The following is a 26,215-nucleotide window of genomic DNA, read 5'->3' as shown; positions in this document are numbered from 1 at the left end:
AGTGATTTCCACTAGGACCGATCCTTACTCAACAAAGAGAACTTATCTATTTACTGCCACACATTCCAACTATAGACTGTAGCTGTTCATTTATCGGTAACGCTCAGTAGTCATCTTTACACAGATAATTACTAGCATTTTACTTTCTGCTAACGCAAAAGTAGTCATAAGCTTTGACAATACACTCTCTGGATGATGTACATTTACCATGAGGTCAAAAAGAGGCTGAGCCATAACAAATAGTGGTACTGGTTACCATGGGTGAAATGCAGTATCAGGATGATTTACGGACGGCAGACTATAAAAAACTGCTGCCCATGTTAGAAGGGATATTCTACTCCTTATCTGGCTCCATCTCTTGGGAGTTCTAGTGGCAGGTTAAGGACATGTGCTTATGTTAAAAGAAAAATAGTCTATTTCCTGGAGATGCTATCATTACCCGCACATTAAAAGAGAGTAACGCACTCTTAAATTTCAAGAAGTAGTTGTCCTCATGGTTTGCATTGTTAGAAAAAGCAATTATATACTAATTAAAAACCAGACAAAATCCTGGAGTGCTACATTGATTTTTACTGACATATTTCCTATCGCTTCAGCTCGTTTCTTCAGTTAGCCGTGCTATTTCTGAACCCCGATCTTATACACTAAGGTACAAGTTCAATGACCATTTTCTCTTTCCATCTCCTAAGTTGTTTATGAAAATATTGAACAGCAAATTGGACAGTATGGAAGCATGCTTGTGAGTATCTCTCTGCTCTTTCTTTATACTGCCATCTATATGGCTGTATGTCAGAAATAAGTACCCTCAGAAATTTTTTTAGCCTCCTTGTATCTTTTGTATCTAGATCATATAAACTAGAAAATATATGAGACAGAAGCCTTATTTAAGTCAATAGGCAACGTGTGCTGCTTCTGGGCCGCAAACAAACATATTCCCTGTCACAAAACCAATTGATTTGACATTATTTACTTTTGACAGATCTGTGCTGACTCCTGCTCATTTCTACTCCCATCTGCTGACAAAGGGTTGGTTTGTTTTGATATCTTTCTGACAGTTAAACTTACCTATAATCCTTGGCCTGTTCTGCGACTGAAATAAAAAAGCCTGAATATTACCTTTTTGAGTTCTGGAAGAGTATCACTGAAAGGACAGCATAAGCTTGCTCCAACCATTTTTCCGAATAGTACCAGTTGAATTTTCAAGTTTGACTATATCTAGCTTGACTAAGCACTTTCCAAATGGTTTGTTGTGTAATGGAACTTGAGGTCTTGCCATTCATCAGCTGCTGTTAGCTGCATACAGTGGATTTTTTTAGTGAAAGCTAAAGCAAAATTGTCACTAAAATCTCCTTTTTCAAAGCCTTTCCTAAGAATGAAAATTTAAAGACTTACTGTAAGTCTGATCAAAGTCTAAGAGATCTGGTGAGATTCTTATACTAAATGTTGGGATCCATGTACAAATTGTATGTATTTAACTGTAAATACCTTTAAAAAATCCTTCTTAGAAGATCACCTCATGTTGAATATATGTATGCATTCCTAGGAGATGAGGCTGATTATTGCTGTGGTCTCCAGATGCTTGTTTAATATGAATAATTAATAGTTTACCTTAGGCAAAGGGGATTACAGCTCAGATATGATTTATGGAAAAATCGGAGGTTAAATGTTAAAATGGCAAGATATGAGCATCTTTAGTCAAAGCAGCAAATTACTTCCCTGTCAGACTACAAATTTGGGTATGGAAGACGTGTCAGAGAAACAAGGTGCATTCATGCTGAAAGACTTTTGAATCTTTTCCTGAACGGAAGGAATTACAGATCTCAGTAACATGCAGGCATTGTCCAGTACATCAAATAAGCAAAGTTGGTGTCAGTATTACTATAATGGCAACGGCAAGCGTTACAATAGCAGACCTAATACTGCCCTTTCTGAACATTCTCATAACAGTGAATTTATCCAATTTTAGTAAAGTTTCCCTTTAATAGTGTAAGAGCGCATTAGTAGTATAATGTCTAACTCAACATTATCCTTGCAGAGTTTTTATCATCACTTACCTGTGTGTCTGCATTTAAAACTTTGATTCTCTGGGTGGAGATGAACAGATCCACTTCAGTCAAGGCCTGGGAATCTCCCTCTGAAGTCTAAAAGACAGATGCCTTGTCACAGGGGAATTTTAATTTCCTCTTCGGAATGACAAATTCACTGATCAAGCATAATGCGATGTGAGGCAATCGCACTGTTAAACCACTACAAAGATGGCTATTCAGAGGTGTTTCTAAATACGTGCAAAGAATGCATTTATTGCAGAAAGAGTGAAGCATACTCTGATGTTGTGGGTACGAGTGAGTGTTTGGAGCCCGTGGGACTGACAGCTGAAGTAACGGAGTTCTGTGTTTCTAGCCAGAACAGAAGAAAGAGTATGGTGGTTTCTTCCCCACGCTCTGGTGGATGCACTTCAGACCCTGTGGCACTGGAATCGACCAAGTAGCAGAAATGAGAAGGTGGCTTACCCCCCGTCAGCTGCTTAGCCCTTGCATCTTCAGTGAGCTCACCGAAGAAAGCACAACCTGGTGCTCAGTACTGAGGGGAGGTGTTAGGTTTTGAGGGTTTTTTTCAAATTTGTAGTTCAGTTTTTTTCTAGAAAATAAACAACTGAGTGCTGAACTAATATTTCTCTTTTATCACAGTAAGTCATCAGCTGACTTTTAGGCCTCAACTGCTCACTAGGGAGACAGTTCCATAGCCCATCAAGAAACATGATGATGGAGCACATGGGATTACAGTGTAGTGTAGGACTTCCTTAAGTGTGAGTTCTGGTTCTGCCCATGTGAGAAAACAGGAGAGAAAGTGGCAAAGCAGCTGTTTCCTCTCGCTGGAGCATCATCCAGGAGCTCACCTAATACTCTGAGTTCCAGCAGGAACCTATTTATTCCCCCAGGCTACTTGTCCACCTCCAACTGCTATTTAGCAGCACGGGTGTTGGCAGCCTCAGAATAAAATAGCCACAGGCTGTACCACGCTGTGCTGAGGGCAGGCATCAGCCTCCAGGTCAGGGACTGGTTCTTTGGTGATACGGTGCAAGGAAGAACAATGTATTTGCTTCTCTTTTCTGTAGTTGTAAAGGCTTAGTTATGCCTATAGTTTGTTCAGATTAATTTTATTTGAATTAAATCGCATCCAGCAAAATACGCAGCAAGCACATACTCTGGCAGAGATTACTTATATTGCTTTCATCCAAGATCAGCTAAAAGAGCAAGATTAGTTTTAGTGGTATTTTTGTCCACTGTATTTAGTTAACTGGAGTATAGATTTTAACTGAGTGAAATATCTCCTGTATGAATCGTTCCAGCTGCTACCTGGTAAATTTATTTTTTTTTAAATACCAACAATCATTTAATAAATATACAGTAAGTCACAGGCACAGGAAATACACCTTACTGCTTTGGTTAGTGTAACGAAAATAAACATTACATGGAAAAAAATTTCCTGGATAACACTGGTTGTATATCTGGACTAAACAAATCATGGGTAATTTAACAGAAGAGCAGCAGACAGGCACTCTAGCGAATGAACAGTGAAGAAAATGAGTTCATTTTATTCCATCCAGTGTTCTACGACTTAACAAAGAAGAAACCAAAATGACAACTTCATGAGGACCCATAATGAAAGACACAACACTCCGTGGAGAACAAGTACAACAACAATGTAAGAAAACATTAGCATTCAAGAAAAACAGTTTACACACCGCTTTTTTCTTGATTTTAGCCGCCTTTTGCATCCTCTGAGGAGTAGCATAAAGAAAGAATGCAGACAGATGTACACACAAAGAAAGAGAAAAGACAGCGTGGGAAGTCAGGGAAATCTTATGACTATGAATCCAGACTGTTAAAAATTAAAAATTAGGGGGCAGTGGGAGAAGGATGTGCAAGAGAGAAAGGTCTGTTTGTCTCTTAGCAGTTCTCAAGCACAACTGGATTCAATGGCATTATGCATGTTGTAGGTTGATTAACAAAAATTAGTACCAAAGAGTGTTGTCTGTTAACAGCTGCTCATAACACTTACCCTCCTAAATATACAGCAGTCTGGAATGACAGCACGTGCACTATTTTAAACTCAAGGTTTTCCATCCATATGAATCATACGTCTACGCCTAATTGTTGACCAAAGCTAACTCATGCTCTCTTCCATGACTATCTAAATTAGTCAAGTACCCCTGACAGATAAGGACTGCTGTTAATACACAAAACAGTTTTTAGGGAGTTAATTGCAATAACAGTAACTTACTGCTTGAGACATCACAATATGCTAAACAGAAATTCAAAGGCCTGGAAAGTTTAAAGAACTGGGCCTTTCTTGCCTTCCATTTGTTTCTAAATGTCAAATCAATCATGACAGTCTCTTGCTAAGTAAATGATTTTCCCAAACTCTTTTCCTTCCAACATGCACTTTTTACCAATTCTTTACTGACTAAGCACGTAATTTTTCAATTAGCATTTAAATGTAACTCTTTCTAACCATGTGTTTTATTTAGATACGTATTTACAGTAGATCCACAAAACTGTAAAAGAATAATCTCTTTTTTGGTTTATCAACCAAAAAAGCATTTTTTTACACAGCTGTATAAAGCTGTATATGCTACATTATTTACACAGAAATTGTTCACTGTGAATAACACCAAATCCAAACAAAAGAGTAATGAACCTTCTTGTCCTAAAAAAGTAGTAATTCAATATACTGAGAGTATCTTCACAACTTGTAGTAAGTTAAAGGAATTAGTGACATCAGAAGAAAAACAGAGTCAAACAAATAGCCTGTGCACTGCCACTGGAATATTTCCTAATTGCAATCTGCAATTTGTCTTTAATACTTGAATCTTTCACACAGCTTCCAAGTGATTTTGAATACTCTGGAATAATTTATGCTTTGCTCCGCAGAGATGCTGTACATATTTTCATTAACAGGCACTGGAAACTAATGGCATTTACAGTACTAGATCTATACTCACGTAAGTGCAGTTCAGAACAGGTTTGAAGCTGCAGCTCATGCACAGTTCAGAGAGGACCAGAGAGTATTCTACAAACCATAAAAATCCCCTACCTTAACACGGCTCACTGCCTCTTGGGCCTGCATCATTCTTATGTTTTTGGAAGGGTTGCGCTCAGAGAGCAGCTGCGTAGAGCCCAGGTAATTAGCTGCAAAGATGATGCCATCAATGAGGTCTTCAGGTTCACAAGGTCCTGGAACTGACATGAGACATTGACAGTTACTGCCTTTCAAAAGAGGGTAGAGAGATGAGAAATGAGAAATGGAATGAAAGATATTGAGGCTTGGGCAACCTTCTTAAGACCTTTCCTAATATGAAACAGGTGAAAAAATCCAGTGTAAAATAAACAATGGTTTACCTATAACTATTTCCAGAAAAACCCATACAAACCAAACAGAGAGTATTTAAACATTACATAATGGCCTGACTGTTGAATTCTAGAGGAAAATAATTGGAATTAGAACTGGAGATTCTAACATTAACTTGTATTTTGCATGTTGTTTCTTTCCAAGGATGAAAAGGAGGAGGGGCAAGGAGAAGAGAATAAAGGGTAGTATTTATATCCTACTGGGACTATGCTCATCATCCTCTGTATCCAGCTGTTGAACTTTACAACTTGCTTGATTAGATCAACAGCAAAGAACAGTCATCCCAGAGTCTGGCTGAAACCTCTTGACAGTGAATATTTTCTGTTCCTCAACGGTTTTATAAAAGAAATTTGCTTAGAGCTGTACAAACTTGCCAAGCTTCTAACACCTTTTTTTGCAGTGCATCAATCTCATGTGTGAGGAGAAAACTGACACTGAAGGGAGAAGCTAATTTAAAAGGAAAGTTTTCCTGTACAGTGGATTAGTTCAATTTATTTATAATCAATTAAATGTGGAAGATTAATATGTGGAGAATATATATGGCATGCTATGCTGATAAAATTTACTGGAGCAGTCATTCGCACGTACACCTTTCAGTGAGCATTCCTATCCTTCATTTTCCTGCTCTAATTTAGAAAAAGTCTTACAACAGAAAATAAACTTGACTAAAAGAAGTGACTTTCTTCTTCAAGCAGAGTTGCTGACACTGACACTTCCATGCAGACCTCGCAGCCACCTGCTGGAAATGTCAACCCGCAGCAAACAAAACCCAGTCTTTGTAACTCCGTACTCAAAGTATAGAAACACACATATATATAGTTGTACTGGTCCTGCACTCTTCAGAGACCTAATACTAACTAGGAATGCTCACAGGAAGTGGAGTGATTTGTTTTGCTAGCAAACAGCGTAGTTTCAAGCTTTGAAAGAATTATATACCACAGGAGGACGCATTTTGCTTAAGATCACATCCATACAAATCCAGTAATGGTTTAGATCTTCATTATAAATCAGAAGAGAATTCTGTGGAATTAAAAATTCTCAGTGTGTTAGGAAAGAATAAAAAATAGCATAACAATCTCCACTGGAAGTGTGAAATCCCTCACTGAAATCCTTGGGAAGCTACTAATTTAAAAAGGCGCTGAATCTCTTCTTGAAGGCTAAGTCTGTCAGTACCCCAAAAACCAATCCTTGCTGCAGCACTGAGTCACTGAATGAAAGAAAATGAAAATTCCAGTAGAACTCCATTTACTACATCACTGTTCCTCCTTGCCTGCATCTTTGCACCATTACATTTTTCAGCAGATGGATGGTGTATCTTATCTGGTACCTCTTCTGATGATGCTATTCAGACGTCTTCTCAAGCCCAAAACTTAGTCTCATACATCTGTACTTCTTTTAGCATGCAACATCATGCTAATGTTGCATCATACCGACACCTTCTTTCAAGGGCACCAAAGAGGGAAATTACTTAAAGATGTGAATTTAATGTTAAGTTAGCAAAGCATCATGAGATACCTGCGTCAACCCGCTCATTCAAAATTAAAGTGGCTGCAGTTTTGTTCTCCTTCATTCACTTCAGGCTAAATTCAATCAAGGTTACTTTAACTCTGAAATACGCTTACCCACATAATCAGTTTAACTAACCTCCTTTAGTAGTTAATTTAGGTTGAGTTTCTTGAAATATTTGTGTGTCTGAAAACAAGTAAAATTGCGATTCTGGGTACAAATTCTAACACAAGCATTACTACATCAAAGACCAAAATTCCAAGAGGCTGCGGGATTTGTCAACAAATAAAGTTGTGCTGGTTATTTAAATCATATCAGTCCATTAATCTACTTCCTTTCTGTCCCAAAAGCTCTGGCTGAGCTCAGGAAAGCTTGTTTTCTCTTCAATTATTTTCAAGAATGTAGAATTTGGCCCACTTCTGGTTATATCAGTGCTTTGTACATCTTTGAGCAAGCCATTTGTGTCTTGACTTCCAAGTCATTGACAGGCTGTGTCAAAGGTACTTTCCTTTCAGAGACATGTTTAAACATCTGTATGTACACACTGCTAGCATCTCCGAGCATGAGACAGTAATCCCCACCAAATCTTAGGGCTATATGAAATTAAGGAGTGTTACAAAGGAAACAAAGAATTCTTCTCGTGTCTTGGCTGCTTGGTGACAGCAATGGTGTTTATAACCAATTTGTCTGAAAACTTCTTGAACATGGAAATGACCTAGTTTTAAGCAACTCTATTATCGTAATTTTATTTATGTGGATTCTGTAAAGTTTGGGGTTTTTTGGCTGGACATGGTTTCAGCATCTCTTCACAGCATTAGGAGGTTATTTTTTGGCAGAATCATTATAATAGCAACAAACTCTGCAACATCATGTATAAAACAAGAGCATGTATAAGATGTTTATAGCAATAGCTAATACAGAAAAAAACCCACCAAAAAAGGCACGTTGGGCAGAAACCATTTCCATCATGGAGGCAACATAAGCAGCTGTCAGGTAAAATAAGGCATCTGTTGGAGGGCGGAATGGTATTGAAAACTGCCAAGGTCCAGTTGGGTTACCTGGGTGTCTTCTTCCCTTATCACTGACTGCTTTAAAGAATATAAAAATGCAGATTTGGCTGCAGCCCAAGCCCATCAGAGCACTTAAGCCTGCCCTTGACTGTATGCATGTGTAAGGCTTACTGATGGAGAAGGAGAAAGAAACAGATTTGAAATGTGAAGATTAATTCAGTGTGAACAAAGATTGGAATTTTACATTGAGTATTGGTGCTTAAACATCAGCTAACTGTTTCAGAGAAAATCTGACTGTAAATTTCTGCCCTATCTTACCAGTGCAATAGAGGTTACTGGGCTTTCTGCTGATCTGTTAATGCAACAAATGTAACGTATTTCTAGACATTTTTACATCAACTTTTCTTTTGTATTCATAAAATAAGAAAAAGAATACTCATTCAATAATTCAGCATAGCTGAATTTAATAATCTGTTGGGAACATATTTTTGTATTTATCTAAAATCCTGTGTAAATCAGGGATTCAGACAGTACTTAAAGACTGCTCAGAGCACAGAAGCTGAGAACCATCATACTCCGTGAAGTTGCTCAGACCTCAGGGCGCGTGGCACTGCAGCGGATTTGGCGTAAGGAGTAGATGGACACACAGCATATGTCACCCTGCAGAATGCCTATCTGCACATTCCATATTTTGGCTGATATCTTTACGTCGTCGTGGTTGTGACTGTGCAAAGGAATGAGATTTAGGGTGTCAGGACAAATATGGAGCACAAAAAAGGCAGAACCCCTGAACATGGAACTAATTACAACTACAAGCATGCAGTGCTAGTACTATCGGAACAATTAGCCAAAGGACACGCTTCCTTTTTTGTGCCTGTTATCTGATTTTTTTTTAAATGTCCACATGACGTATGAAAAATATTATATATTCACAGTCAGAAAGGTACAGCTACTGTAGTTAAGGAGTTCATGCTGGAAGTTAAGTGCCTGAACAGCTGAATATGAATATAACCAGAATATGATTGCGGTAGTGCTGTCAAAGCTCCAGGTGGAACAGGGAGTGTTAAGCTGGCAGAATCTTATGTGCAGTAGGGTCCTGTTCCTTTGGGACTCTACATACAAATTAATAATAAAAACTGTGTTTTATTTTGATTTCGGAGAGCAGTCATGATAGCTATCGTAATCTTCTAGTGAGTCACATATTGTATGAGACAATGCCATGCAATTCCTGAAGTAGGAAAAGCCTAACAGATAGCTTATCCTCACATCCTGTGCAACTATAGAGCAAATTCAGAGAAAGCAAAATGATTTAACTAAGAAAAAAAGGTATTATGCCATCTAAAAGAGTATACTGACCCCTTTCCAACAGAGTAGTGAGTTGATTGGTAAGAAAAGAAAAAGACAGCATCTTTTTATCCTAATAAAATTAAAATGTGCAGTTGTATCTGCCAGTGCTGTGAGGGGTGAATTTTCTAGTCTGTTTCAAAGCTCTGCTCATGCTGGCCTCCCTTTTTCCACTCTACAATCAGTAGATGATCATTACAAAGCATCAGCTTGCTGCCTCCGCCACCTCCGGGGAACGCGTTTAATTCACCTCTGTTTAGGGCCTGTTAGCCGGTACATGCCAAGTGTTATGTGCAATTTTCTGCAGATGTCAATCTGTGTAAAAGGGGCAATCTTTGAACCTTCCATTTGCTCTAGCTCTTCAAGGAAATGACTAAAACCAGAAGCCGCTAGTCAAGCTGATGAGATCAGGGAATAGAAGAAAAATGTGTGGAACATTCTAATATTCTGAATCACTGTAAGTCTTCTCTGAGTTGAGAAAGGCATTGAAGATCAACTTTTTAACATTCATTTATGGTTTCTGTTGTGGGGAAAAGTGTGTCCGTGGCAGGTCTAAGGGGTCAGATCCTTAGTAGCTCCCTACCATCTCTTCTCACTTTACAATGTGTACCTTCCTTTCCACGAAGAGCTGTATGCATTTCCCCCATACAAAGTTCTTCAGCTGTCTGTGAATCGGAGAACCGTAACATTTTTCAGTATAATCCCATTTTATCTCTCTCCGCCTCCTGTGTTCATAAATTGACTTATTTTTCTCCAAACAGAAAATACGCAACAGCACCGCAGAGGAGACTGGAGAAACACATGACAGCATGGTTCTCCTTAATAAAGGATTGGATTACCAATTTTCTGTCAGATCAGGAGAACCTTTCCATTTGTGCTGACAACTGAGATTCCCGGAGTGCAATAACGGGCGTCACATCAAAGTGATACAGGGGCTACTCTGAACAGGTAAAGTAACTCCTTCCTCTGCACAAGGCCATGAAGAACAGGGTGCTCTTATACCTTCCTAAATCTCCACCCTGCTGGGACCCACTGCTACCACCTTTTTTACCCCCTTCCAGATTTCTATCTGTCTCCATCTTCACCTTAATTCTTCTCAGAGCTCTATCTGCTCTATCTTTTTATCACCACCAGGCTCCAATTGCCACAGGGCAGGGATGAAAATGTTAAATACTTCAATACTTAAATTTTTCAGCTGTATTTTCTTGGGTTTGACTGTTTTTTAGAACTTTGATCATAAAAATATATTAAAGCATTTGACGATGTGAAACTTACCATCAACAAAACTTGGAAACGAAGACACTTTCTTTGTCTGTTGAGAAATAAAAATGGTATAGCTGTAACAAAATAATTTTAACAAACTAAGTGAATTCATATTATATTTAAACAACTGACCATTGGTTACCAAAAATCAAATTTCTCTGTGTAACTTCTGCATAGCCACTATTTAGCACAGTGAAACACCTGACATCACAGTAATTAACCCAACCTAACTGTTACGTAGTGCTGTTCAGCTGGAATCTCAAAGGTTTTTAAGCAGATACCACCACACAAAAATATAAGGGAGGGTGGGGGGAAGAATATGAAAATGACCTGCTGTCAAATGAGCAATAAAAACCAGAAGTTCCCAGTCTGTAGTTTGTCCACTAGATCACACTGCCTGTTAACAGTATCCCAAATTTCCACTGAAGAACATTTAACAGTATTTTACAAAACAAGATTCTGGGTCATTGAGCACAAAGAGCTGTCCCTGATTGCAGAGTAGACAGCATTACACCTAATTTCAGCAGGGGCCATACAGTGCTCTGTTTATGCTACTGTGTCTATTTTCAACAGATAGAGTCCTTCCATTTGTTGGTCTTTTGCCAGCCTCTTCAGGCATTCCCGGTTCTAGGAAAGAGACTGATATCTGCATTATGGGAAAAGGCTTTAGAAATGTGCCTCTTCATTAATGTAACAGCAGGCTACAGGCTACATGTTACATGTTTTCGAGGTAACAGACGTGCTTTTCGGTCTGGATTTAATTTCATTGTGTCTAGCCTCAAGCATAACCTCCTGCTGCGTTCTCAGGAGGCGTCTCTGCTCCAGTCCTCAGGGACGAGCAGGTCTGCCTATCGCTGCACCTTTTTCACAGCTGACCGGGCCAGGACACATCTTACCACAGAGACCGAGTCATTTGAGCCCTCAGCACTGAATGAGGCGCTTGATATGAGGCGTTATTTAAAGAGAATTCTTCCTGTGGGAATTAAGCAGTCCTTCGGTTTCAAAGACTGGCATCTGAGGCAGGGGGAGGTGTGAATAAAGAAAAAAAAGCAGAAGCCGATTTCTTTTTGATGCTACTTTTGCTCTCCAATAATCCAAAAAGAGAATTTCTGAAGTGTTCTCCCCATTCTGTATGTGATCAGAAAATTTCAGGCTTGAGCACATGCTGTTGACAGTTACATAAAATGAACGTGGCAGGAAAAGATTCATGGGTATAGCTCAAAGACTGTTTGGAATATGCAGATGTGGTATTTATTGTCAGTCCAGGAAAGGAAACAGAGCCTAAGTGTGTGCATGTGAGGAAGAAAGCTGGCAATTTGGTGCCTGCTTTCCCTTGTGGAAGCCTGACCACAGGATGATGGGCAGCAGAATAGCCGAAAGGCCTTAGGTACCCACCTCGGGCGTATTATTGTTGTCAACTGGTCCGTTGAGGTCTGAACGCTGTTGCTTCCTTGGCTGCTCTAAACCATTGCACATCTGTAATAATAAAGAGAAAGGATTTCAAATCCTTTTGTCTTCTGAAAAGCTTCACCCACCACAGCTTCAAAACAAAACAGATTTCAGTGAAAGTCCATGACGCTAAGTTAGTCCAAAAATTTTTACGGGATTAAATTACATTCAAAAAACTCACAAAATTCATAAAATGTAAGAAATGGTATTTAGCATGTTCTCGATTATTTTATGACAGTCATTGGTCATGAAGCTGTTCTGTGTAGTTATTTATATGTAATCAAGATTCATTACTGATACTGAAATATAATGTGATATAATAGTTGGAATTCCCTATTGTAATTTAGCAAATGAGATTCATATAAAAATGTTGAGCTGTTTAACTATAATAAGAGATCTACTTTCATGTAAATAATAAGATATTTCAATTATCATTAAGCAGTTATGCTACTGATTTAAATTTAATTTAAATTATTTCATTTCAATGCACAATTTTCACATGAAATTAAGCCAAATGCTCAGATTGTTCAGAAACCAAAGTGAGACTTTTTAAATGTGTTTATGCTTAGTACTGGACAAAATCAAAATAGCCCTAAGATCCCCCTCTGAGGTGAAAACCAGAATCCTAGCACTGAATACAGGATTGTCTGTTCACGAGAGATGCCTCACGATAGCACCTCCCTCCTTTTGGGCCACGCAGATCTATAGGATGCTGGCAGCACAGCTTCAGTCTTCCGAAGAAATGTAGAAAGGAAGACATAAAACCTTACGCAGGGGAAATACTAAGTCTTTTAAAGAGCAGATAGTTCAAATGTTCTCAGGGGCAGAATTTCTTCTCCAGACCTGACACACATCGCAGAACACCAGCACCCGCCACAGAGAGCACCCATGTCCCTGAAGTACCAAGGAAGTGATGTTTTCACAACTCAAAGTTACAGTGTTAGAAACCTGGAAAACCAAGGTGATTTCTGGAACACATTTTTATAATTTAGGGTATTTCGCTTTTCTTTTTTTCTCCGTGTCTCCATTATGTATAAAAAAGCGTGCCTAAGCACCACTGTCATTGTAAGGCTTCACAGCTATAAGAACTTGTACCAACAACATGTAAAACACTGAGCCAGTGTTATTTCAAAGGGTCAGCCTGAGTGTTACAGGCGAACGTAACCTTCTTTCCTGACTTTCAGGTGCAATATGCAGCTGTAATCAAAGAAAGTCTGCATGTTCATCTCTAGACAAATTATTCCCTATGAGTAATATTTAGTCAGCTGAACAAAATGTGCTAACGAAGCAAACACATTAGAGCTATCCACTCAGTACTGCCAGTTCTCGGGTAAGAACAGCAGATACAAAGCAAAAATTCACCCAAGTAGTAAACAGGATTTCAGGAAACTAAAGACTCTCTGAGATACATCCAGGGCACCAAAACCTGGGGAGGCACTGATTGTCTACACAGCTGTAGTAGCTAAGCAGCTTACCATATCCCTGCTTATAAATGCAATTCTGTTTGAGACAAGACAAATCTAGTAATATTGTATGTCTAAGCTAATATGGAGCAATATGTGTGGATGTGCAGTGAAATATATTAATGAGGTAAACAAAATATCTAGAGGGCTTTAATAAAACAAGCATAATAATAATTCATTATTCCCTAAAATAGTAGGATTAGATCAAGTATGCTTTAAGCAGGGAAAATGACATGGCCACAATGAAGATATATTAAACTGCACACAGTGACAGCAAATTATTAACTCTAGTATGTACAACAGAACGTTAATACTTATAAAGCTTTGTCAGTTCTGATTACCGCACACTTCACTGAATTGGAAATGCACTTGCATATAAAGAAAGAATTGGTTGACTGGTTTAGTAAGACACTCTGGGTGCCGTAAACATTACTGAAACATGAGTCTATCACAAATCCTACATGTCAATGGACTTACTTAGCCCTGGGAATCATAATACCAATCAAGCTCTTCGGTAATAGTTGCATAAGTAATTCCATATAGTCTTAATATAAACCATGACTAAACACTTGGATGCCATTTCATTTTTGATTTCTACAGAGCGGTAATTTACCAGAGTTCCTAATTTCAGAATTATAGGAATAGAAACAAGCCTTGCTTCGTTTTTGTTCCCTAGTCACATATGCAGGATGTATGTTGTTACGGTGCGTTGGCTGGGTGCCAAGGAAAAGTCTGTGCAGAATGCATGATGAGTTGGATCAATCACATCACCTCTAATAGGGATATAATACATCTTTTTCACTTACTATTTGGTGTCTGTACATGAATGCCAATTTTTTTCCCCAGTGTTTCGCCTCTGTGTTTAGAAGCCCCAGACTAATTAGGCAGAATCTCAGGTACAAAGAATTCTTTCATTTCTTGTATGCACATCTGTGCACACAGTATGTTCCATCTCTGGCTGATCTATCAACACTTCGCTCTTTAAAAGTGTTGTGATGGGGAGGGGAAGGTGTCACTCTGAGCACTTCCTCCAAACAAAGCGGAATGTGGTATCACATCTGTAAGATCTTCCCAGCTTTGGAGCGTAGCACACCCTATGTCCCTTCAGCAGCAGCGTGAAATACCAAGTGTCAGTAACAGAAGCTGTGCCTGTCTGAGACTCTGTGTGTCCAGCATTTGCCTGCAAGTATGTGAGCTGCTGCAATGACCCTTTACAAAATAAGGGTTGAGATCTTCATGCTAAAGAAGCATTTGCTAACATGGTATCCAAAAGGGCAGGGCAGAGAGAAGCACAGAGAGAAGGGCTTCCCTTTCTTTTCGGAAGACTTACAGTGTCAAAGGAGATAACTATGCAGGCTGGATCTCCTGTACAGAGTCACAAACACTGCAGTCTTTTATGTATAGAAAGAGATGGTTCTAGACCAAGGCTGAAGGGACTGTGTTGGAGCTTCTTTTTGGAATCATTTTTAGAAAACATCTAGTATTGTGTGGGCTGGAAGTTGGTTCATACTCCCAGCTGACCTGACCAATGTCAAACAAGTTATCATACTCGATACTTGCTTTCGAGTTATGACAGCTAGAAAATTCACATTTGAGGGAAACATAAGATTATATAAATATTTTATACTCTGACTTGCAGTTTAGAATAGAACCTGAAGGTAAACCAGTAATCTGGAATTGACTGCACACTAACACAAAGGTACAGCTATGTTAAAAGCATCTTGTCCTCAGATAAGATTCTGATAAGAGGACAGAGTTTGCCAAGGAAAAACATAAAAATGTTAATATATTGCAGGTGTAGTGTTATTAATGCTTTTGCCTCTGAGCAAGTACTGAGGCAGTGTCTAGCATCATGTGAAGAAACGTGAGGCAGCAGAAAACGCCATCTTTAGGCTGAGAGGAAAACCAGACTCTGCTTATTTGAGGCCACTGAAGCATCTATGCACATCTTCCCAAAATAAGCCTGCAGTTCTACCCATGCCTGTCTATCCCTGTCCTGAGGGCTGATTTCCAGGCCTGGGGCCACCTGGGCCTACCCCCACCCACCAATCCTGCAGGGCCCCTCCCAGCCAACCAGGCCCCCTTTAGAACATCCCCTTCCTGTAGTATAAAGCCCCTCTTAGCTGGCGGTGAGGGCTGGTAATGATTGGGTTCTGCTTGTCTGGTTTTGAGTACTACTGGTTGTTTACTCCAGCGTAAGCTCTTTAGCTCTTCAGTCAAAGCTCATCTCAGTGATACTGTCCTCCTCAAAGTTGCCCCCTGTGATCCTGAATGCTGCTGCGGTGGTCGATGCTGACGAATGAAGCCCTTTCCTGCTTGAGCACATTCTGCTGGAAACCAGGTTAGTCCCTTTCTTGATTTGTTCAGAGGAATAATTTGTCTGAGAGGAATAAAAGATTAGTTTTTTCAGTCTCGTTAAACCTTTTTGTAAAGAGTTGGTAAGTAAGCAGTCAGTGCAGTGGCTTTATTACTATGTTTAAACATTTGAATAATGAGGCTTATGATCCATACCTGCCAAGCTCTTTATTAGCAATACTGTTCAAATACTATCAAATAATGTGTTCAGGAACCCATGTACTGACTTATGTATTTTGAAATTCTTCCTGAAGACTACTAAGCTTCTTGGAAAAGAGATGTTTTGTGGTAGGTTGACTAGACTACTAAGTTACCTGTTGCACAAGTAGATCTAATTGACTTTTCATCCAGGTTTGTTGTCTCTCTCTAAAACTGTTGTGGTTTAGCAAAGGTAAAGCAGATGGGTATTGTTTGTCACTTAAGGATGAAACTTCAGTTCCTAGTTTCAACTTCTGTGACTTTCTGTTGGTTTCCAAAGACAGTTTATCTCTGGGCCATGTGTCCTCCCGATATGTAAACACTACTATGTTTATAGAAACACATCAAGGTGCATCAAAGGTTTTTTTGAATCAGTACATGGCAACATAGTAACAAGTCTATTATGGTGGTACTATTCCTTTTAAACTACGTGACTAAAATATCTCCTAAGTGCTGGTGACGTGTAGAGCGCATGGCTTCATGTACGCTTATTGAGCTGCTGCGTTAGCTATTGTATCAGTAACGTGCTGTCGTCGGTGGCAGCAGTTTGATCCAGCAGGATACACTTCAGCTAGAATCTGAAGGAGGCAGTTCTCAATGAGCTGAAGGACTTCTGATTTCTGATGACAGAAAAAAGGCCAGTCTCCACACTCTATTCTCTCATAAATCTTATTACTTATGTGTTAATTTAGAAGAGGTGCTAGCACATGTCAGAAGTGAAGAAAATACTCGTAGAAAAGAGCAGGTCCAAGTAAGCAAGATGAGTATGGAACTGGCATTATGAAAACAGAAACAGTCAAAGTAAAGTTAGAAACCTAAGCACTCCAGAAATGAATTTCAATACTCTATTCAATTTCAATAAACCTTAAAACAATCACGAACTGATCTTTTACCATCTTAAAGAACTGAGAGGGTTTTTGTCCTTGAACACATTTAAAATTGAGAACCAGCCGAGATAAGAGTTTCAGAGAAATAGCTGTGCTGAATGGTGCATGTGAATGTAGATGTAATTTGGAGTGCATGCTGCCTTCTGATTAAACTTCCCAAAGAAGGCTCTGTCACTAATCTAAGTAAGAGGCATTGATTTTGCTGTCTCCTGTCAATAAACTCCCAAGGGAGTTTATTGCTAAAATGCCATGACTTGGCCAATTAGCACAGAGAAACTGGTTTTGTCTGAGAATGTTTGGACTGTTTAGCACTTCTCAGTAAGTACTTACCCTTGCTAAGTTTGGGAACTGTCACTCAGTAACAGCTATTTAAAATTTCTGCCCCACAGCTGCCTAGAACACATGGGAGAATGCAGCAAACTCTTTTTGAATACTCTTCAGTTACACTCATTTGTGTTTTACACAAATTCTATCAACTGCATCCCATAACACTCAGACTGAATTCCAGTAGGATCTTCCTAAGATACAGGGTTTCTAAAATGCCTGTCATCCTAGCTGCTTCAGACTGTTCTAAGGGTGAGATATTTTACAGACAAAAGACTCCTGGATTTGGGCTGATGACAGAGTCAGTGCTCAGGTGTTGAGTCCCATAGTCATCTTTAGTCCACACTCGCCACAAGTAGCTCTCAGGCCATGCCAGTGCCAGTATTTCATAAAAGTACAAGTCCAGTTGGGATGGAAAGAGTAAACTCTGCCACATGTGAGGTTCCAGAGAAGAGTAATTATTTAATTAGAAGTCCCATAAATGCAAAAGATGCCTTCCATCAGTATTACTTCAGCTGCTGCCCAATATTTTGCTCACTTTTTTTCTTAACTGCTTCTACCAGTCTTTAATTATGCTACCTGACTGTATAGAGTTAGTGTTACCTTACTGTTAGTAAAATAATAGGCAATGCCATCATTCTCTGCAGATGTCTTAAGGGTGCAGTAGTAGAAACTAAGTTCCAAATGCTGCCAGGGAGCACCAGGACAGGCCTGGGACTGCCATATTCCATACTGCTTTGTGGGACAGGATATGTTGCAGTGAACAGATCCAGAGACAAGCTCTTTGTGGCTCAAGCTTTGGTTTAGACCAGGCCCTTGTTCACATTTTATGCAGTACAAGCATTCATCTGCAACAGGAGAATATTCACTTTCCACCTAGTAACCTGTTCCTATGTTGATTATTAGTGTGCCAAACCAACAATATTCTAGCTTAACTTGAAGCTATGCAAATGTAATAGCATTCCAAAAAGAAAAAAGTTCAAGTCCACAGCAACTGTTTTTGCACAGGAACACTACATCAATTTAAAATTTCTGGTCGTACTGTTTACTAGATCAGTTGCATGAGCCATTCAGTTCCTCTTCCTCTTTACTCCACCGAAAGATAGACCTCAGTCAGTTAAATCAGGTTTATTTTACAATAAACACTGGTAATTTAGGAGAATGACATTAATAGGGTGTCTGACCATATTCAACTTCTCCATATGAAGCTGAAACGTACAAAATGTTTCAGGAACTGGGCTTGTTTAGCCTTGAGAAGAGGAGGCTGAGAGGAGACCTGATCACTGCCTACAACTACCTGAAAGGAGGTTGTGGAGAAGTGGGTGTTGGTCTCTTCTCCCTAATGACAGATGATCGGACGAGGGGGAATGGACTCAAGCTGCGCCAGGGGAGGTTTAGATTGGATGTAAGGAAGAAGTTCTTCACTGAAAGGGTTATCACACACTGGAACAGGCTGCCCAGGGAGGTGGTGGAGTCACCATCCCTGGATGTGTTTGAGATGGGTGGATGAGGTGCTGAGAGATATGGTTTAGTGGCGGACAGATACGGTTGGACTGGATGATCTCTGAGGGCTTTTCCAACCTAGTGATTTTATGATTCTATGAAAATGAAATAAGGGGGTGGGGGGAAAAAAGAAAATATCTTCCTGTGTCAGATACATTAACAATTAGCTCAGTCTGAGATGACCAGTATGTCAAATGGGGGTGGGGAAAACTATCTTGAGGAAGTTGTTCAATTTGAGTTGCGTCCTAAAATGCCCAAAATACTCAGTTTCAACTTTACAGATGTAATGCCTGCCTTAAATAATGAAAGCGTGGAAAATCTGCAAGAAATAAAACCTGTGCTAAGCACTAAGTTAGAGCAAATATACGCTCTAAAGGTAATCTAGGTTTTCCCCAGGCTTGTCTAGTGCAAATCCTCTTCTGCCCTTCCCTAGAGGTATTTATAAATAAAGGCTCATACAAGCAAGTTCATATGTCCCCAAAGTTTTCAAGGGTGAGCACATATACATAAGACTGGAGACAGACTCGCATTAAAAGTGAATTGAGCTGCTTACTTTGTTTTCCATTCTCTATAGATTGTTGGGTCTTTCTTAGAAGTGACTACTGTTCTCTGATTAACTGCTGAAAGCAAACCCAGCAACTGGAACCTTGAAAATCACATTTGTCTACTGGTTATCAGTATGCAGGACAACTGCTAGCATTTATCATGGGCTAAGAATTAACTATATATATTTAAAAGTAGGTAGAAATGCACTGTGTACCAGTTATTGTTAACTAACCTGAGATTTTATGCAGCAGTATTACCAACTATTGGAGGCAGAAAAGGAGGAGAGGAGCAGAAACATGAAAAAAGCTAAGGACAGCACAGTGTGTGCACAAAACTACAAGATGCACATTCCTGTTTTCTTATTGTTTGCAAAAACTGATGTACACATAATACTATGGTTTAACTTGAAAGGATTCCGACCTTCATTTACTTAAAGAATTGGAGGAAAAAGTATTTCAGATGCAGTATGTATGCCTCTGTGTCACCCACCCCTCTCACTGTGAAATTTTGGACTGTGTGACACATACGAGAACTGAAATCTTTTAGCAAGATGAGAAAACCAAGGATCTTCAAAGCAAATTCTCTGCAAACCAGAAGTTTGGCATGCAAATCTACTGACAACAGCCTTGGGTTTTTCTACTTTCACTGTGAAGAACTTTAATTATTGTAGTTTAAAATAACCACTACCTCAGTTTCATAAATGAGACACAGGGTCATTTAGATAATACACTAATTGCATCTGTCCCTTAGATAGTTTGTATTAAAATAATTTAATGTCCCAGAAGAGAACCAGAAAATCCTCTGTGCTTTATCTAAATTCTTTGAGATCCACTATGCGTGTTAAAGGTCCAGCCATAGCTCAACTTAAGGACCTCTTATAATAAAACTCACTTCAGCAGAAATAGATCCAGTACTCTTTAGTGCCCTCACAATGTGCCTGATTTTTAGATAAAGGTGAGGATGACAAGCAACCTGCAGTAGGTGAACAGGACACAGCAAGATAAGACCAGTCTTGTAATGATAAACACATCAAGTAATGCTTGCCAAAGATTATTTAACTTGCTTTTTAATCTTTCTTTTATATCCCTGGAGGCTTAGGGTGGAGGAGGGGTGAATCTCCTCATGTCTCCATGTGTGAACCTCTGAATTGTGTAAGAAATGCTGCTTTACACCTTTTATGCCTTGGAGGCCTATGGGCTCTTCAGTGAAGGTGCCCACAGCAGCTCTGTCCTGTCTCCTTTCATACAAATTAAATGCATGCCTTGTCACCCAGTTTGTTTATCCCTTCATGCTGAACTGAAACGGATACCTCTACTGCAGTATCTCTGAGAAACTACTGTCCCTTCTATCCAAATCTGAAGGAATGAAGTCTCCTGTATTGTTTAATGCTCTACCCATTAGACAACAGTTTGTGGTTTTATGAAGAGCCACAGTAGAAAGTCAATGGCCACATGCTAGCCAGTGGCTGCCTATCACTGCAGCACTTCCTCCGCTGTGAAAGAAGATCAAGGCATTGGCCCAAGACTGACTGGAAATAACAATTAAAGCTCAAACAGGCAACTCAGAATTACTTAGGTCCCCCCTAAGAATTACTTAGGTTCACACCAGTGGCAGCTATATCAATACCCTGGTGTTACAGAACTGCCAGTTGTTAGCAGTGTGGCAAGAGTAAAGATAACAATGCAATTCAGCTCAGCCTCTGCTAAATAAACTTTGAAAGAGTACAAAAAGATGTTGAAATCAAAGTCTCTTTTAAATTGTTTTAAATTAGCCATCATTCAGGGGAATAACACCAGTAAATTCTTACTTGAGCATAGAGAATTCACTAACTTTCTAATTCAAGAGCTTCTCTTTTGTTCTGCAAATACTGCAAAACTTACAAGCAGCAAAATTCTCAGTAGCAGCTACTGGTGTACAGTGCCATAAAGACCCAGTTCATCGTTAGTTTAAGCCATGCTAACTAGACTTCTCTGCTCCTAGCCAACACCTAGTAACTATTCAAACCATTGAAGATGGTCAAGCTTGTACAAGCCAGAACTTGTACGCTGGCAGTCAGGCACTGAATATAGTAAGTTACGTGATTTAGTTCTAAAAACTTGCTGTAGATACAGGAAATCTGAAAATATCCCCCTAAGACTTTTTTTTTGTTCACAATTATAATAAAGATCAACCTGTTTCATGAGTACATACTTAAACATTTGGGTTCCTTTTACTGTTTTTCAGAGGAATTGACATATTTTAATGTCTGTTTAGTGGCTAAATTGTTTCACTGTGAGACATTTAATTATAGAAAATAATAATATTTACAGATTTGATAAAGCTGAAACATGAAACTTATACCCCTAAAGGTTAATAAAAATAAGACAAAATAATTCATTTACCCTTCCTAGTCCATCATCTAAATACATGTTATGTTTTACCTCTTAGGTAGTTCTCTTCATTGCAGAAGATATAACTAATACTCAGCTACATGTAATTTCAGAGATGCAAAGTCAGAGCTTTAAACCAACTTCAAAGCAAACTGAATTAGATATGTCTCTATAAGGAAATAAAAACATTCAATTTGAAACCTTAAGAAAAGAAAACCTCACACTTCTGTTCCTCTAGAAAAGCCTGAGCTTCATTCCCAGATTCTTTTATCTGGCACTCAACATTAGAATAAGAAAAGACAGTGCATGGTTTAAAATAACAACTATACCATTCTTGTGACAAAAGAGGATTTTTGGTGCAAGTAAATTTCTTCCTCCTTGCCGAGGTCAAGATATGCCCAGCTAGTACAAAACCACAGCAATAGGCAGGTGCTTCTTGCAGTTGTCTTAATCATATGCAATATCTAGCCTTGGCATATGTTCTATTGAAAACAGAAATTAAAATTAATCACCCTCTAGGGCAATGGAACGGGAGCCCTTAATGGAAAAAAAACTCTTCAACTGTTCCAATGCTGAACCCAGTTTTAAGTTTATCCAGTGTATCACTGCAGAATAAAAATAATGTAAATAAACTAGTCTTGCCCCATGCATCTGGAATACCTTGTTTTACTTAAATTGTCTGTTCTCCTTCCTAGTTCTTCAATTAAATTGACTACATTCAGCACCTTTTTTTAAAAAAACAAGGTGATTCCATAGCTGTGAATGCAATACAGAGTAAAAAAGTAAAAAATATTACTCTCTGATTATGTTTGCAATAAATAATGAACATAACATTTGCATAATGCTTGTGACAGCCTGGTTAAACGGAGAACCTCATACCTGCTCTTGTGGCCACTTCTGTCTCTCCTCTGGGGTTCTTGACTTTGCTTTAAAACCTCTGGGTGCATCTCCATTGTGCTTAGAGGCAGATGGAATATTCAGTGACTTTGGCCTCCCCTCGTGCCTGTTGCCACTGTGAACAGCTTCTCCCTTTGAACAAGTCTCTTTATAGTCATGTGCCATGTTTTCAGTCCCAGTGTGCTCTGGACTCATTTCTGTTGTACTGTTAATGCTGCTCATGCTCATACTCATTTTGATTTCTGCTACAATCTGGTCTATGTCCTCTTCTTGGTCTTCCAGTTCTGCATCCTCTTTTCTAGAATGGTATGGCGATATTCCCTGTGAGTTTCCATTGGCCTCTGCTGGGTAATAGTCCAGATAGCCACCTTCACTTTGACAATACTGTATATTTTCTTCTTGGTCTTGTATCTCCAAAGATGACACCTCATCCTCCAAAATCTGAACACCATTATCCTGACCTTCCTGCCACTCTTGCCTATCTGTCACCTCAGTTTCATCTTCATGCTGAATCTTACCTTCAGCCCATTCTTCTACAGCTTCCTGACATTCATCTGTCTCAACATGGTGTTCCTCATGGGGAGCATACTCCTCCCCGTTGCAGTCCATTCCTTCCAGGTAACTGTCATCCTCTGGACAGTATCTAATGTAGTATGTGATCCCCTCCTCTTCTTCTGGCAAGCCTTCATCATAGTCCTCCTCCTCAGAGGTGTTATTCACATAATCAGAGCTGGAGTCACCATCTCCACTATGATCATTGCACTCATGTTCTGCAGGTGTAGGACTGCCTTGTCTGACAGTTGCTAGTTCTGCCTCCTTTGCTGCATAATCTTCAATAGGAAGGTCACTTTCTTCATTTTCAGGCTCCCTGTTGTGAGATGAAGTAGGGCAAGCTCTCACTCTGTGATCCAGCATGCTGGCTGTAGTGCTCTGATGTTTCCTGTTTGCCATAGCCAACTCCTTATATGACAATCATTTCTAAGCAATTACTGTAGGGAAGATGGAAAAACACACATTCAGGAAAAGGCCATCAGTAGAGATAAGTGATCTTAAAAGGAAACAAACTGATAGATTTATTTAGTAAAAAGGGTGTCTCTGTAGATATTTAAACTAGATTCACAGACAGCTAACTTTTTAAAATGCTCATGTTATGGAACCATGAAAGCAAAGTACTATCTCGCACACTGAAAGGAACAGATAAAGAGAAGGTTCTACATTCATGCTGAATGTATTCTAGTGCAAGATCTCCTCTGTCAATTTGACAGAGAATTAATCCTAAACCTTGAAATTAGTTTTCAATTTCTTTTTCTTGCCAGTAAGGGGTCATGCTTTGATTGCTGTGCAGTAAACAGGAACTCTTCAATTTTCAGCTTAGGCATTTCTTTAATGTGTACTGAAAGCATACATTTAGAATCTGACCTGCTCTTACCAAAACTAAAGGAAAATAATTCTATTGACTTGGCAGTCACATAGGGCACTACAGGATAATGCACTGCTATTAAGAAGTTATTTTTTAAAATCACTCACTGATCTGTTAGCTCTTACTAGCTGGATGTCATTATATACCACTGTTAAGCCAAATGCTGTTTTTGAAGTAGTGTATTTCAGTTGGAAGGGACCTACAATGATCTAGTCCAACTGCCTGACCACTTCAGGGCTGACTGAAAATTAAAGCATGTTAAGGGCCTTGTCCAAGTATCTCTTAAAACACCAGCAGGCCGGGGGCATTGGCCACCTCTCTGGGCAGCCTGTTCCACTGTTTGACCACCCTCTTGGTAACGAAATGCTTCCTAATGTCAAGTCTGAACCTCCACTGGCACAGCTTTAAACTGCACCCAGGCACCCTGTCACTGGATACCAGGTAGATCAGCACCTCCCTCCCTCTCCCATTCCCCTCAGGAAGTTGTAGAGAGCAGTGAGGCATCAGCCTCCTTTCCTCCAAACTAGATGAGCCCAGAGTCCTCAGCTGCTCCTCACAGGATATTGCTTCCAGCCCTTTCACCAGCTTTGCTGCCCTTCCCTGGACACATACAAGGACCATCACATCCCTCTCAAACCGAGTACTGCACACAGCACTCCAGGTGAGGCTGTACCAGTGCTGAATACAGCAGGATAATCCCCGCTTTTGAGCAGCTGGTCATTCTGTGTTTGATGCGCCCCAGGATGCCGACTGCCCTCTTGGCTGCCAGGGCATGCTGCTGGCTCATGTTGAGCCTGTTGCCGACCAGCACCCCCAGATCCCTTTCTGCAGGGCTGCTCACCAGCCACTCCTCCCCCAGTTTATACCTGTGCCTGGTATTGCTCAGTCCCTGTTGCAAATCTGGCATTTTGACCTCTTAAATTTCATCCCATTAATCACAGTCCAATGCTCCAATCTATCTAGATCCCTCTGCAAGATTGTTTTTCAAATAATGTAATATGTATGCCAGGAAGAAAAACATATTTACAATGAAAGCTCATTAATTCTTCCCACTAAATACTTGTGCTACTTTAAGTTATGTATTTTTGTCTAAATACTGGATTCTGAATAAATAAGCAGATTATATGAACTGTATCAAAAATGAAAGGCCTGTCTAGAATTTATTTTGACCAACTGTGATCTGCTTTGTATGATTTGGATGGGAGGAGGGGGGAAGTACTTTCAGTAGGTATGTTTCCCTATGTGTTTCATTGTTGTGCACTTACAATACATGTGACCTGTGCAGTTACTTAACTGGGGTGAACTGAGCTCAGTTTCCCAGTGATTACTTGCACTCTCCCACTTAAAGGAACTAGCAAACTTACAAGATTGCTCCATATGACCTGTATGCCCACTGTGATCCCTTTAATAAACTAGCTATCAATTCTTACTTTGGAGTCAGTTGTAAGAAACTCAGAACACCAAGCCATCTGTCCACTGATTTAGTTAGAGCTACTTACTGCAAACTAAGAATGTTTCTACACTGTAAAACTTACTTTACACTGGATTAAAATAGCAGTCTAGTCACAACACTACAAAGCTCTGCACAGGCTGTGAAAAATTGTCCACATGCAAGATAAACTGCTTCTGTGATCAGATCAGCTCACTAGACAAACATGTCTGAACCAAGTGAAGACTGAGTGCTAAAAAAAGATGTATTTGTATGCCAAAGCAAGAAAGAACTACAGATTCCTCATCTGTCTTAACTGAAAGTTATTTCTTGTCAAGAACAGAACACATTAGTATCACTTGGACAGAACTGTTCTCATCTGCAGTGGCCTCAGTCTGCTAGTCAATGGAAATGCTCTCCATATTATGTAATAGAGATTTACAGTGCAGGAGACCCTGAACACAGGTCACTACAGTGGAGCTGAAGATAAAGAATCACAAAGCATGTAACAGAAGCACAGCTTGAAATTCATGACTCAGATTTTCCTAAAGCATAGGGAGATGAGAACCCTTTTTTTTTTTTTGCTAGACAGTGCAGTGCAATGTGGTTTTTCCACCCATTTCTAAGAATCTTTGTTTAGTATCCAGGCCCTGAAACTGCCGTAAGTATCACTGCAGTGATACCCTTTTATAAATTCCAGCAGTTGAATGTCCATAGATGTTACTTACCTGCAAGAAAATCCCCTGCATGTTGGAAGCCATTCATACGTATTCTGAGAGAAAAAGCCAGTGACGAGACAGGGCAGGAGGCTAGAAAGGGAGGGATGGCTGATGCACAGCA

At 39.6% G+C, this 26,215-nt stretch overlaps 1 protein-coding gene across 2 annotated transcripts in view; it reads right to left on the bottom strand.

Moving 5' to 3' along the window:
* The window catches only part of APBA2 (amyloid beta (A4) precursor protein-binding, family A, member 2), a 41,085-nt gene extending 17,608 nt beyond the window's left edge, over positions 1–23,477 (bottom strand). The window contains exons 1-6 of one of the 2 annotated variants that reach the window (XM_010150045.1): positions 22,509–23,477; positions 11,931–12,011; positions 10,548–10,584; positions 5,098–5,243; positions 3,746–3,781; positions 2,055–2,141 (exon numbers count right to left, since the gene is read on the bottom strand). In XM_010150045.1, coding sequence (XP_010148347.1) covers positions 2,055–2,141; positions 3,746–3,781; positions 5,098–5,243; positions 10,548–10,584; positions 11,931–12,011; positions 22,509–23,477 — 1,356 coding nt within the window. The remainder of the gene's footprint in view (positions 1–2,054; positions 2,142–3,745; positions 3,782–5,097; positions 5,244–10,547; positions 10,585–11,930; positions 12,012–22,508) is intronic. The other variant, XM_010150046.1, reaches the window with a different exon arrangement.
* Positions 23,478–26,215: the final 2,738 nt, after the last annotated feature.

The sequence above is a fragment of the Eurypyga helias genome, unplaced genomic scaffold (assembly GCF_000690775.1).
Source record: "Eurypyga helias isolate BGI_N326 unplaced genomic scaffold, ASM69077v1 scaffold1584, whole genome shotgun sequence".
Classification (NCBI taxonomy): domain Eukaryota; kingdom Metazoa; phylum Chordata; class Aves; order Eurypygiformes; family Eurypygidae; genus Eurypyga; species Eurypyga helias.
This window is presented reverse-complemented; position numbering and strand designations above follow the sequence as displayed.